General features: G+C 43.5%; 1 protein-coding gene across 1 annotated transcript in view; it reads right to left on the reverse strand.

Annotated features, from left to right (window-relative positions):
- The window catches only part of sema3c (sema domain, immunoglobulin domain (Ig), short basic domain, secreted, (semaphorin) 3C), a 50,950-nt gene that overhangs the window by 17,375 nt on the left and 18,575 nt on the right, over nt 1-15,000 (reverse strand). Inside the window, exons 3-5 of the mRNA XM_076992934.1 lie at nt 9,876-10,036; nt 8,688-8,750; nt 2,611-2,730 (exon numbers count right to left, since the gene is read on the reverse strand). Coding sequence (XP_076849049.1) covers nt 2,611-2,730; nt 8,688-8,750; nt 9,876-10,036 — 344 coding nt within the window. The remainder of the gene's footprint in view (nt 1-2,610; nt 2,731-8,687; nt 8,751-9,875; nt 10,037-15,000) is intronic.

Raw genomic sequence — 15,000 nt, forward strand, 5'->3', positions numbered from 1 at the left:
GAGCAGTGGATCTAATCATAACCACATTTATTCAAATCATAACCACACTAATTCTAATAATAACCACACCCAGTGGTTCTAATCATATAACCACACTAATTCTAATAATAACCACACCCAGTGGTTCTAATCATATAACCACTCTAATCCTAATAATAACCACACCCAGTGGTTCTAATCATATAACCACACTAATTCTAATAATAACCACACCCAGTGGTTCTAATCATATAACCACTCTAATCCTAATAATAACCACATCCAGTGGTTCTAATCATAACCACACTAATCTTAATAATAACCACACCCAGTGGTTTTAATCATATAACCACACTAATCTTAATAACAACCACACCCAGTGGGTTCTAATACCAGCTTGCACATCCGCACCTGCCCTTCAGGATTCTGCTAGAACCTGACGACCTTACAATTCACTTTGCAGAAAGTCTTCAGAGAGAGAGGTTCTCCCCTTCAGCTTGACCCAACCTCAGCCACACAGTTTTACTGAGACAGCTCTATCTGCAGTGCCAATTGTAATTAAAACTAAATTAAAATGCAAACCAACATTTTTCCCATCAGGTGTACAAATATCCTGCCAAAATTAAAACTGAAATTAAAACTAGCTTTGCAGCTTAATGTAGCATACAACAATAAGTAATTCAGAACAAATATAAAAAGAAAATACATTTTTATAAACATTTAAAAATATTTCTAAGTCTATTGGAAAAGAAAACAGAAAAGGTTGGCTTTTGATTTTGTTTTGACACTTATAATGCATTATCCAAACTGATTAAATGAAGATTGTTTCATTTAAATTATCACAACAACAAAAAAAAACGGGAGGGGGGGGGGGATTTAAATTATTTTAAATATATATTTTTCACATTTGGCTCCTGCTTGTATAAAAATGAATCTGCAAATGTTATTCATTATTTAGTTTATATATATGGCTACATTTTGCCCCCATAATTTTTACAATATGTATTGTCAAAAAGTAGTTTTACATAAATCTGACCACAGCCCCCCTAATGCAGATGCTGATGACATATTGGTTGGCCCTTTGTGGTTGGCTCTTATTGGTTGGCACTTTGTGGTTGGCTCTTATTCGTTGGCCCTTTGTGGTTGGCTCTTATTGGTTGGCCCTTATTGGTTGGTCCTTATTGGTTGGCACTTTGTGGTTGGCTCTTATTGGTTGGCCCTTTGTGGTTGGCTCTTATTGGTTGGCCCTTATTGGTTGGTCCTTATTGGTTGGCCCTTTGTGGTTGGCCCTTATTGGTTGGTCCTTATTGGTTGGCCCTTTGTGGTTGGCTCCTATTGGTTGGCCCTTATTGGTTGGCCCTTATTGGTTGGCACTTTGTGGTTGCTCTTATGGGTTGGCCCTTATTGGTTGGCCCTTTGTGTTTGGCTCTGATTGGTTGGCCCTTATTGGTTGGTCCTTATTGGTTGCTCCTGATAGTGGTCACTCGCTCTTTGTCCTTTGCAGGTTAGTTGTGATCAACTGGTCATCCACAAATCCCATGGTAGCCTGAGTCGTCTCAGTCGTCTCCTCTGAGAATGTGGAGATTAGAGAGCAGTCAGAGGTCTGAGGTGATGTGGAGGAAACTCTCCTCCTATCCGTTCTGTTTTCCCTCCTTCTTTCCTTCCTTACAGAAGCCTGAGCTCGACATTCACCCGTTCATGGACCATTTCAAACAACTCCAAAAAAGGGCAGAGAAAGAGAACCCGTTTCCTTCCCAGAATGCTTCAGCGTGTGAACGTTGGCTGCCCGCCGGCCTGCTGAGTGGTCAGACACACTGTTGGGGCTTTGGGGTTTATGTAGCGGCCACTAGGTCGCCGTGCTTGTGCGTGGTGTTGGGCGGCGGTGGCCTGTTATGATAGGAACAGACGTGGAGAGCCACCATGGTCCTGTGAGGTCTGTCTTCTGCCAAACCACCAAATCCCTTTTGGGCTTGTTTTGGCATTGAAGCAACTTCATGAGTGACAAATACCCACACACACACACAGGCACACACACACACAGACATGTGTTGCAAGTACAGAGGGTTTACTCTGAAGTACAGCAAACCACACAATCACCACGTCTCTGAGGTGACCCTGATGTTATGATGTGTCAAGTATTTGGTGATTCCCCCTAAAATCATGTACATGGAGAGAACTATGGAGGCAAAGAGAGAGATGGGGGGCAGATAGAGGGAGGTAAAACAGACTGGTGTTCCTTTCAAACAAAGCAGAGTGATAGAGAACCAGCAGCTGGTTGGAAAGAACTGCCAGCTTCCATAGAGCTTCCGAATGCTCCGGAACCTTCTCTTCTCTTCTTTTCTCTTCTCATCTTTTCTCTTCTTTTCTCTTCTCTTTTCTTCTCTTCTCTTCTCTTCTCTTACTGCTGCTGGATGCATTAAAACAGGCTTACTTCGTAGCCTTGGTGCTGAAGTCTGTATTTAAGAAAGCTGTGCCCATTTTAAATCAGATGTGTTTTTTTCACAGTAAGCCTGTCACATAAACAGCTTTCCTCAGAACAAGTCTGCAAGGTCCGGTGTTTGAAGGCGTCATCAGAACCAATAAAAGACCAAATGACAGGATGTAAAAGGCTGTGGGCTTTTTACACATTACCTCGGGCCGGCGGCCACGGTTAACATACGCACACACGGGGCTGTAAGCGCCGCTACCACAGATGAACAGATGAGTCCTGTTATAGGGCTGAATGACTCGCAGGAAGTTTCCACAGCCATGCTAGAGAGAGAGAGAGAAAGAGAAAGAGAAAGAGAGATCTATTAAGACAAAATCAAATTAAGCATATGGATAAAGCAGCATTCCGCTATATGTCATATAAACATGGATACATTTTTTGCAGGGCGTATCCTAGTGAAAGTGTGTGTGTGTGTGTGTGTGTGTGTGTGTGTGTGTGTGTGTGTGTGTGTGTGTGTGTGTGTGTGTGTGTGTGTGTGTGTGTGTGTGTGTGTGTGTGTGTGTGAATGCGTGTAATCTCTGAGCAGCTACTTTATGAGAAACACCAAGTAGGTGCTAGAGTCTCCAGAGCAGAGATCCACATATATAATTAATTAATGTGTCAAATGATGCTAGAATCTGTCTAGGATTTGGGGCGGCTGTCTTTCTGACAGTAGGTGATGTTACAAATGTGTAGTGTTTAAAATGGCCTGAGGCCAGAAATGGTTTATACATGTATAACACTGTGAAGGAAGGAGACCTAGAGAGACAAAGAGAGACAGATATATCATCAGGTTCCGGAGAAACAAGATGCCATCCCACATAAGAGAGCACTGAAGTTGGATTTTGTACATTTCTATGACACTAATATGGGGAGTTCACCACTACACCACAGTTTAAAAATCAAGCTTGGAGCTTGGAGCAGTACAGTAGTTATTTGCTGGTGATACACAAGGTTGACATGCTAGCTAGGTAGTCAATGACTTGAGCCCAGAATATACACTTTTACCAGAATGGATAACCAATGAAACTGTTAAGAGTAACAGTATATAATTAATAAATCTGAGAGTAAATAAGTGAGAAGAACTTCCTTCCCAAACACTGTTCATAAACAAATTGTACTACTCATTTCTATATACTACAAATCTATTACTAAACGAGTACTAGAAATAAGCAGACTGTTTTTGCATATTTGCTGCAAGAAAAATGCATTTATCTGTTTGTAACATTTGGTTACATGAACTTATTTGTAGTTTAATATTGTACACATTTTGTATAGAACACAGTGAAAGGTGATGAAGACATCAACCATGCCACAGTCTTTTGTAGCTAGTTGGCCAGTAAACTGAATGGATACATGTAATGTCACTGTGCTTAAAATATAAATTAAAATAGCAATTGAATGTTTCCTATATATTGTTGGAAAAATTGTGCTATATTTGACCTCTTTTAATCACTTTCAATTTCAAGTCAAATTTACGTTAAACAAAAAGAAGTAATTTTCATTATCAAGATATTTAGCATAAATATCGAGATATGATTTCCTTGTCCATATTGTACAACCCTAGTCAGTAAAGAGTCTTATAAGATTGGAGATATTAATATTAATAAAAATGGGCTTTTTCAGTCATTAACAAGAGAAAAATTTAAATTCTATACCCAGATTTAAACAGCAGAAGAGAAAGTGACAAAGAGGGGATAGAGAGATAGATAGAGAGAGGAAGAGGAAGAGAGAGAGAGAGAGAGAGAGAGAGAGAGAGAGAGAGAGAGAGAGAGAGAGAGAGAGAGAGAGAGAGAGAGAGAGAAGGGTGGGGACCAGTCAGGAATTTGGCTGGCTTTGGTGAAGCCGCAGCTGTTGGAGTCTTTTACACACAATCACATGCAAAAAAACAAAAGCACTCGCATACATGCAATTCCAGAAAACCATCATCATCATGGAACACCCTTCTCTCTCTCCTGACCCCTTTATTTCTGCCCGTCACTACCGTTTGCCAACAATCTGTCAAAGCTGTGTCTTCTCCCAGCTTTATGTGCATTTATGATATGATTTAATTATCTGCTCGCACTGTAGGAGGTGAAAAACGGTGTTTGACTGCATGTGAAGTGAAGCAGCACTCTGGAGGCACGTCTGGATAGCGCGTGAGGTGAAGCAGCACTCTGGAGGCACGTCTGGATAACTCGTGAGGTGAAGCAGCACTCTGGAGGCACGTTTGGATAACGCGTGAGGTGAAGCAGCACTCTGGAGGCACGTCTGGATAACGCGTGAGGTGAAGCAGCACTCTGGAGGCACGTCTGGATAACGCGTGAGGTGAAGCAGCACTCTGGAGGCACGTCTGGATAACGCGTGAGGTGAAGCAGCACTCTGGAGGCACGTCTGGATAGAGTGTGAGGTGAAGCAGCACTCTGGAGGCACGTCTGGATAGAGTGTGAGGTGAAGCAGCACTCTGGAGGCACGTCTGGATAACGCGTGAGGTGAAGCAGCACTCTGGAGGCACGTTTGGATAACGCGTGAGGTGAAGCAGCACTCTGGAGGCACGTCTGGATAACGCGTGAGGTGAAGCAGCACTCTGGAGGCACGTCTGGATAGCGCGTGAGGTGAAGCAGCACTCTGGAGGCACGTCTGGATAACGCGTGAGGTGAAGCAGCACTCTGGAGTCACGTCTGGATAACGCGTGAGGTGAAGCAGCACTCTGGAGGCATGTCTGGATAACGCGTGAGGTGAAGCAGCACTCTGGAGGCACGTCTGGATAACGCGTGAGGTGAAGCAGCACTCTGGAGGCATGTCTGGATAACGCGTGAGGTGAAGCAGCACTCTGGAGGCACGTCTGGATAACGCGTGAGGTGAAGCAGCACTCTGGAGGCACGTCTGGATAACGCGTGAGGTGAAGCAGCACTCTGGAGGCACGTCTGGATAACGCGTGAGGTGAAGCAGCACTCTGGAGGCACGTCTGAATAACGCGTGAGGTGAAGCAGCACTCTGGAGACACGTTTGAATAACGCGTGAGGTGAAGCAGCACTCTGGAGACACGTTTGAATAACGCGTGAGGTAAAGCAGCACTCTGGAGGCACGTCTGGATAACGCGTGAGGTGAAGCAGCACTCTGGAGGCACGTTTGAATAACGCGTGAGGTGAAGCAGCACTCTGGAGGCACGTCTGGATAACGCGTGAGGTGAAGCAGCACTCTGGAGGCACGTCTGGATAACGCGTGAGGTGAAGCAGCACTCTGGAGGCACGTTTGAATAACGCGTGAGGTGAAGCAGCACTCTGGAGGCACGTCTGGATAACACGTGAGGTGAAGCAGCACTCTGGAGGCACGTCTGGATAACGCGTGAGGTGAAGCAGCACTCTGGAGGCATGTCTGGATAACGCGTGAGGTGAAGCAGCACTCTGGAGGCACGTCTGGATAACGCGTGAGGTGAAGCAGCACTCTGGAGGCATGTCTGGATAACGCGTGAGGTGAAGCAGCACTCTGGAGGCACGTCTGGAGCATTTGGAGCTCCAGGAAAAGCTGCAGTGTACGCTGAATGCCAGCTGTAGACACATATTCTCCATGGTTCCACACCAGGGCCTGTGTAAAGGGTGACTGGGTGTGGAAGAACTGAACAAACATGCAGAGGGGAAGGAGGACCAGAGAGAGTCTCTGTTTTACAGTTACAAAACCAGAGAGAGTCTCTGCTTTACAGGTTACAAAACCAGAGAGAGTCTCTGTTTTACAGGTTACAAAACCAGAGAGAGTCTCTGTTTTACAGGTTACAAAACCAGGGCGAGACTCTGTTTTACAGTTACAAAACCAGAGAGAGTCTCTGTTTTACAGGTTACAAAACCAGAGAGAGTCTCTGTTTTACAGTTACAAAACCAGAGAGAGTCTCTGCTTTACAGGTTACAAAACCAGGGAGAGACTCTGTTTTACAGGTTACAAAACCAGAGAGAGTCTCTGTTTTACAGGTTACAAAACCAGAGAGAGTCTCTGTTTTACAGGTTACAAAACCAGGGCGAGACTCTGTTTTACAGGTTACAAAACCAGAGAGAGACTCTGTTTTACAGGTTACAAAACCAGAGAGAGTCTCTGTTTTACAGGTTACAAAACCAGGGAGAGACTCTGTTTTACAGGTTACAAAACCAGGGGGAGTCTCTGTTTTACAGGTTACAAAACCAGAGAGAGACTCTGTTTTACAGGTTACAAAACAGGGAGAGTCTCTGTTTTACAGGTTACAAAACCAGGGAGAGTCTCTGCTTTAAATGTTACAAAACCAGAGAGAGTCTCTGCTTTACAGGTTACAAAACCTGACACCTGAGAGACACACAGAGTGTTTGCTTACCAAAATGTAAAATATAAAGTGAGTAATAACTGACCAAAATAGGATATTGATATGACAGTGAAACTAAATTGGCATGATGGTGTGTGTGTGTGTGTGTGTGTGTGTGTGTGTGTGTGTGTGTGTGTGTGTGTGTGTGTGTGTGTGTGTGAGAGAGAGAGAGAGAGAGAGAGAGAGAGAGAGAGAGAGAGAGAGAGAGAGAGAGAGAGAGAGAGAGAGAGAGAGAGAGTGAAAGACCGAGGGGGAGAAAAGCAAACAGAACGAGACAGGAGCAGCAGGTCGTTCTTTGCAAGTGCATCTCACACAAATATTTGCTGGAACCTGTTGTGGGTGATTTACACTCCCCTGAAGCAGCACGCGTCTTGTCTCCCCCCACACTCCAACTGTAAAACCCAGAGCTGAACTAATCACACACACAGCTCCAAATCCCAAAGCTGCCCCCGCTCCCCTCACCTACTGTAAAACCCCAGCACTGAACTAATCACACACACAACTCCACACCCCACCAGGCCTCTCCTGGAGCCATATATTACCACTCTGGTCCCCTAGTGACACTCTTTTATTAATCCAAGCAGAGCTATACAGCAGGAGAGCTATCCCACCAGTCCATATGTCCAGGAACACTACAATACGCTATAGCAGAGCATTGCGTTGTTTGTGGACCTCAGACCTGGCAAACAATACCTGGTGGGAGGTAACTAATTATTACTTCAAGATTAGTGTTTTGTTACAGAAATTTGCTGTGTTCTTGAATCCTTTAACGTATCACCATTCTACACCAATATTTATGATGTGGTCTACATACGGACTACATGTGGTCTACATACGGTCTACATGTGGTCTACATACGGTCTACGTGTGGTCTACATATTGCCCTCTCTGTCTTCAGTTCAGTGCTTCCTTGACGTGATTGAGGTCTAGTCAAGAACTAAATAATCATGTCTGTGGCCTTTTACCACTGAAAGACTTTTTAAAGTTCTTAGCGAGCACTCATCTTGGATTGGGGTTCTGGCTCTTAAGATGTAACTCCTTTAGTGTTATGTTAGGAGTGATGATGCATTAGACATCTGTAGATAACATCATTAAAATTCCTATCAGAGCGATTAGAGGGGGAAGCATCAGTCAGAAGTGGCAGTGTGTGTGTGCTGGTGGGTGGGAGTGTCTGGTGCTGAGAGCACTCATGTATATTTTTCAGGGAGCATTTATTCATCATCTATGCATCAGCTTGATCTCACACGCATAATTAATGACAGAGGGGGGCGTGGCTTCCCGTCGTGCACACACTTTATGTAAACAGCTCCAGAAAACAACCCCTTTCACCAGAGCCGGTGTGGCTAATCGGGAGATTCGGGAGGATTCCCGATGGGCCGGCTCATGTCAATCTCTAGTTTGGGCCGATTGGGAGCGAAAAATTATTTTTGGGCCGGATTTGGGCATGAAACTCCCGGGCTGAAAAAGGGGCTCACTCCGGCCCTGCCTTTCACCACAGACACACACACACACACACACACACACACACACTCGTACGCATGCCTGCCTCCTACACACACAAAGGGGAACACATACAAGTTTGTAAACACATACAGATGCACATCCAGTACCCAACACACACACACACACACACACACACACACACACACACACACACACACACACACACACACACACACAGACTCACACAGGACAAGATATGGACAACTAATTTTATTTTTAAGAATATTTCTCTCAGACATACGCCTAAGCATGGGACATACATACATATTGTTGAGGGTAGCATTAAAACATTGTGAAGCTCTAATATGGAGAAACAGGAACTCCTCTCATCCACAGACATGTTCACATTCCGGTACTGTAACCAAGGAAAGAGAAGACACAGGCATCTTTTGTATGACACACCAGAAGTAAAAAATAATGACTGGTACTTACTGTGGGGTCTTTTCCGGCCATCTGACATTCCTCAATCTTACTGGTTGATGCTGGCCAGTGTATCTGTGAGAGGTTTTAAAAATGTACGTCAGACAGTATATTTGAGAGCATTATGAAAAATAAAATATAATACATAACAGAATGAAAATCAGGCTTTATTGGCCTTTGCACATACAATACATTTATTCTCTGTCTCACAGTGACTCATGGTGCATAGTAGACAGTAACAAACAGAATTTATAATTAATCACATCTCATAATCACAGCTCATAATAAATATAACCAAAAATATACCAAATAGGCCTGATATTTATGAAAATATATGCATGTAGAAGCACTTTTCTTGCACAGGAAAAATTCTGATTTTCTTGAATCTTCAAGTCTAACGTGCAACACCTGCAATTTCACCTGCAATAATTTGTCACAGTCTAGAATTCTTAAGCTCTTTTACTTTAATTATGTTAAATAATGTTGCTTTTTGTTTTGCTTTCAGATCACACTGAAAAGAACCATACAAACATTTGAGAGCATAAGAAGATATTTTTTGAATTGTTTGTTTGTATGTTGTTTGTATGTTTAGATGGTTGAATCCAGAACCCCATTAGTTACCTTTAAGAGCTAACCTCAAGGGTTTAACAGCATTTACCTGCTGACTGCACCTAATATAGTTGCTTTAACGCAATGTTTAAATGAAGAGTTCTTGTGAGAGTATCTAGGTATGAATCGTGTAATTATGCTAATAGACATATCTCCTATCCCCAGGGAAGGTAAACACATTTCTGTCTCTCCCCCCCTCCCTCCCCACACACCTTACCTGACAATTACCACTGATCACATGATGTCACTGTTTTAAAATACCAGGAGACTAATGATTAATTTGCCAGCTTCATGGCAGAGAGAAGAACCACTGGTTGGTTTTTATAGAGTCTGTTTACGTTAACTTTACTGTGGTAGAGAATGTAGAGGAAATTGATACAACCAAATACATCAAACCAATTAGATTCATAATGATAGGACATAGCTGTAACAAAAACAGACAGACAGACAGACAGACAGACAGACAGACAGACAGACAGACAGACAGACAGACAGACAGACAGATAGATAGATAGATAGATAGATAGATAGATAGATAGATAGATAGATAGATAGATAGATAGATAGCACACTAGTGAGTGTGTGTCTGACCTTCTGGGTGCTCTGGGTGATGTTGTTGATGTCCATCGAGAGCACATGGTCTTTGCAGCCCACGTACATGCGGTCCTGATCTTCATCCACATAGAGGATCCGATAGTCCATAGCCTTCTCCGACAGAGTGTAGAACTCAAATGACTGAGTGGTCTGCAGCTCTGCAATACGCACACACACACACACACACACACACACAGAAAAACAAATATGTCACTTGATATATATTGATATATCTTGATATATTTTCAGCTAATCTCAAAGTTTTCCCTCACTTTAAGAAGATTAATTATCAATGATAGTGTGCAAGCCTGTTCTGGAGTTGCTGCTACATACACACACACGCCTATACACACACACACACACATACACACACACACACACACGCGCGCGCGCACACACACACACACACACACACGCCCATACACACACACACACACACACACACACACACACACACACACACACACACACACACACACACGCCCATACACACACACACACACACACACACACACACAACACACACACACACACGCACGCCCATACACACACACACACACACACACACACACACACACACACACACACACACCCATACACACAGACTCATCCTGAAAGATCCTATAGAGAAGTTGAGAGCTCTTCGCCATACCATCAAAGCCAATGAGAGCCAAACTCATGAATATTCATTCTTCTTTCAGGCTATATACAACAGCAATCACATGGACACTCTCCTCTTCTTTTGTTCCTTTCTTCTCCTCCCCTCTTTCTAAACCTGTCCCTTAAGCCTCCTTTCCTCCTTCTGGGTTCCACCCACTCAGCCTTCGTAAACAACTATTCCTCTTCCAGTCAATTTCCCATTTCTTCCTCCACTGCTCTTGGGTCTGCCCTCCACCGGGGGGGGGGGGGGGGGCTCGGGGGCGGAGCCCGGCTGCAGAGGTCCTCCGCCTCTGACCGAGGCTGCTCCATCACATTCACCACTACCGCCCCTCCACACAAAGCACCACGGGCCTTTCCCACCAGCCGTGTTAAAGAAGGGCCACTGCTGCAGCCCATACAAATCACCCCAAACAGGGCGGTGGGGCACTCCATGGGCACGAGCAGCCCGCTCACTCTCACATGGTGGGAAGGAGACGGGGGGGCGTGCCCTGTAGATGCCACATCCTACCTGACCTGCCCAGAGGTCATGTGATACGTGGTGGCACCACAGGGAAGGAGAGATTACATCAGCGAGGTTTCAAAGGAGAGCGGATTGCATCTGGGTGCACTTAAAGCCGGATTATTAGAGCTCCTCAAAGAACTGGGCAAGGCCATGCAGCTCCACGCCAAGAGCATCAGAAACTAGGTGGGAGGGAGAGAGATAGAGAGAGAGAAAGATAGAAAAAAAGAAAAAAGAAAATGAAAAGGAGAGGCATAGCTGTAGAGTTTGTGGTTAAATTTTTACATTCAGCCACAGACTGTAGAACTGCTGAGCTCAGATGCCCTTAAAGGTTCTTATAAAGTCTTCAGTGCTTCGAAGGCCAGCGTTTACAAGGCCTCCAGTTCACATCTCCTGTTACACATCTGAGCAAGAAAGGATCCATTGACATCTTGCATTTGGAAGAATTTTTACAGAATCTACTGCATCTTTCATTTAGAATTTCTTCCTCCAAATCTAATATGGAGTTGTTTTCTGTTTGTATTGTGGAGCCTTATATTTTTTGTGAATAATTGTAATGATTTGTAATGAAAAATGTCAGGAACAGCACGTGACCTCCCGGAATATTCTGTACACCTGTTGCTCATTATCTCGCCAATTTCAAGATTACTTAAGCTTCCCCCTCTCACGTCCAGGTTGCGAAGTATTGTTGGCATGCCACGTACCAAGCGTTCCGTCCCTGTGATTGATCTCCCGTGTACTGACCTCTGCTCTCGTTCCAAACCTCGTTCTCAGCCTAGCCCTCGTGTACCTACTACCCTCTGTCTACCCGGCCTGACCCTGGACCATCCTGACCTCGACTACAGCACCCATACACCACACACGCTCAGCGGAGTTATTCGTCCACTCGAGTACTCTGTATTCACGTATCAAATAAAAACAACCTTATTCCACATTTGGATCCTTGTCTGCCTGGTTGGTTCGTTACAGAAAAGTATGATGCCAAATTCAGAGCATTGAGATTACATATATAGTAAAGCAATTTCAGGGCTGTGCAACTTTAACTGAATGTAAAAAAAAAACCACTAACATTAACCATAGCTTTAAAATAGTAATTCCAATATAAATATTGTTTGGCCCATAAACTGTTAAAAAAGCACATTCACATAATCTTGTTTGTAGGAGTCTGTAAGTTGATACCCTTTCCAAAATGGCTAGGAGGCTTAATAATAAGCTTTTATATTATTATGCTCTTTCATATTTTAATGATAGAAGGTTCCACCAGGAAAATTAAATTCATCTAAGGTTCCATTTGGGTGTAAGGGGATACTCAACTATTATTCTCAAATTCATGTTTTTGGTCCAGTCATGCAGATTTGACGAAAGTATAGAGCAGATCCATTGATCACCCCACCCCGTGGATAACTGGACACACACTCCTCATCTCCAGACAATCCTGAGGTATCCAGTATTCACCCACCCTGTCCCCTGACACGGATAAAGCTACAGAAACACATCTGAGTCTGCATTCCCAGCAGACCCACAGCCAGGTGCTGCTGCCATGTTATTTGTGGCCTCTAAGGATAAATATAATTGTATTTTTCACATAATGAGATGGGAATCACAAAGAGAACCTCCAATAGACCCTTAAGGTAAAATAATCCTTCCTCTGGGTCTAAGGTCAATGAGCGTCTCGCTGTGAAAGATGGCACTGAGATAAATAAGAGACCCTAGGGTGGAGATAAGAAGCCAAAAAAATAATTAAAGCGGATGATCTGAAAAAGATTCCAGGAAGTAAGTGCAGTGTACTCTAGAGGTAGTAAAGTTACTGTAGGTTTCCATAGATACAGGAGCTTTTGGACAGAGGTTCTTCATCATTAGTGAAACACGTCATATTTATGTGAAGCATTATTTATATTCATGTATACACACTCACCGGACACTTTTTGCTAGTATCGGGTTGGACTCCGTTTTGATTTCAGAAATGCCTTAATTCTTCAAGGCATTCAACAAAGTGTTAGAAACATTTTAAAGAGATTTTGGTCCAATCTTCAGAGATTTTGCTCAGATGGTATTAAGGGGCCCAAATTGTGCCCCAAAATGATTCTTCACACCATTTCACCACCACCAGCAGTCTGAACTATAGATGCAAGGCAGGATGGATCCATATTTTCCCATGGAAACATGCTGCCAAATTCTGACCCTAGCATCAAACTGTCTCAGCAGAAACCAAGACTCAGACCATGTCGGCAATGTTTTTTCACATGTTTTATCTCCCAATTTTGGTGAGGCCGTGTGAATTGTAGCCTCAGCTCTGTTCATTGCTGACAGGAGTACCTGGTATGATCTTCGGGTGCTGAAGACCATCTACTTCAAGATTCGATTTGTTGTGTATTCAGAGATGCTCCTCTGTATAACTCAGTTTTTCATTTACATTTACGCCCTTATCCAGAGCGACTTACATTTTTATCTCATTTTTTATACAAGTGAGCAATTGAGGGTTAAGGGCCTTGCTCAGGGGCACCTCAGTCATAGCCTCAGGTCTGGGAATCGAACCCGGGACCCTTCGGTCACAAGACCAGTTCCCTAACCACCCTAGTCATGTTTTGGGGTTAATTGTGATTATTTGACTTACTGCTGATTTTCTAACAATTTGAACCAGTGTGGTCATTCTTTTCTGATCTGTGACAACAAGGAATTTTCACCTAGAGAAATGATACTCACTGGATATTTTCTCTTTTTCAGAGCCTAAATACTTCTGTCATGTGATTGACTGATTAAATATTTGCATTAACGAGCAGTTGAACAGGTGAACTTAAACACTAGCCAGTGAATGTGTCTTGTTAATGTGAGTGTATTGAATGTGTCTGTTGAGCTCGTCACTCACCTTTGTGGCAGCCTAGTCGCTGTGTTTTGTGTAACTTGTCTAAGTGTTTTGTGTGCTATTAGCGCTGTTAATAAATAATGTCTGTGAAACCGCCCTCCGCTCTCTGCATCCTGCCTCGCCCTCCTGCATTACAATCATAAGCAGGTGTTTTACACCTGTCAGTTTATATTAAGCTTTTCTGCATAGATTGTGTGTCAGTTGCTACAGACTAAAAAATGTGTGTTATTATGTTCTGGAAATACATATTCCACTGCAAATGCACTCTTCTGGCTGTTTTTACATCGTGCTGCAACATCACGTGTCAACGTATTTCAGCAACATGAAAAACATTGGTGCGTTTCTGATTAAGTGCAGTTGGGCTTGCAAAATATTGACGTCATCACTTTCATACTTTATATTTGTGAACTGCTTAATATTTGATTGAGAGACAAATTTCAGTTTATCAACAAAGCTTCATACTAATATCTACATTGAAATTGTCCTTGGAGATGAGTTGGTACACATACTTTATGCTAGACAATCTAAAACCTGTCACTATTCACCAGACCTCAAAAACCACAGCCAAGTCCCAACATCCCCAGACACTTTCTACAAAATTTTATAAAGGGGTCAAAAACAGGGAAGCCAAAATATCTTTGCAGAGAGTGACTCAACGTAGGCATGGCAGAGCTTAGCTTTGGATCAGCACACTGCATCAGTGCTGTACTTAAAAAAAAAAGTTTTGTTTTGTTTGTGTTAATATGTTTTCATGATAATGAAAAAATCCACCAGGGAGAACTATATCCCAGCACATGGACTTTATTAGGCGTGGTTTTCACCACATTCATCTGCAGTGAGGTCAGAGTGGGCGCGGACCGGGGGGGCTTTTGGGGGGGGGGGGGCCAGGCCTTGTCACCAGGCCTTCAAGGAACGCAGCAGAGAACGCATTTGGGGATACAGTGATGGCAGCAAAGGCAGGTGCAGGGGCTTCTATAAACCGCTCACACCTTACGCACTTTACAGTTAGCTTAGCTGACGAGGGACGGAATGTTCCAGAAATTCTGAGGATTATGGATATGGATGTGCTCCCCAAGATGTGCTACAAACATCTGAATTTC

Source organism: Brachyhypopomus gauderio, unplaced genomic scaffold (genome assembly GCF_052324685.1).
Source record: "Brachyhypopomus gauderio isolate BG-103 unplaced genomic scaffold, BGAUD_0.2 sc100, whole genome shotgun sequence".
In the NCBI taxonomy this organism is placed as follows: Eukaryota; Metazoa; Chordata; class Actinopteri; order Gymnotiformes; family Hypopomidae; genus Brachyhypopomus; species Brachyhypopomus gauderio.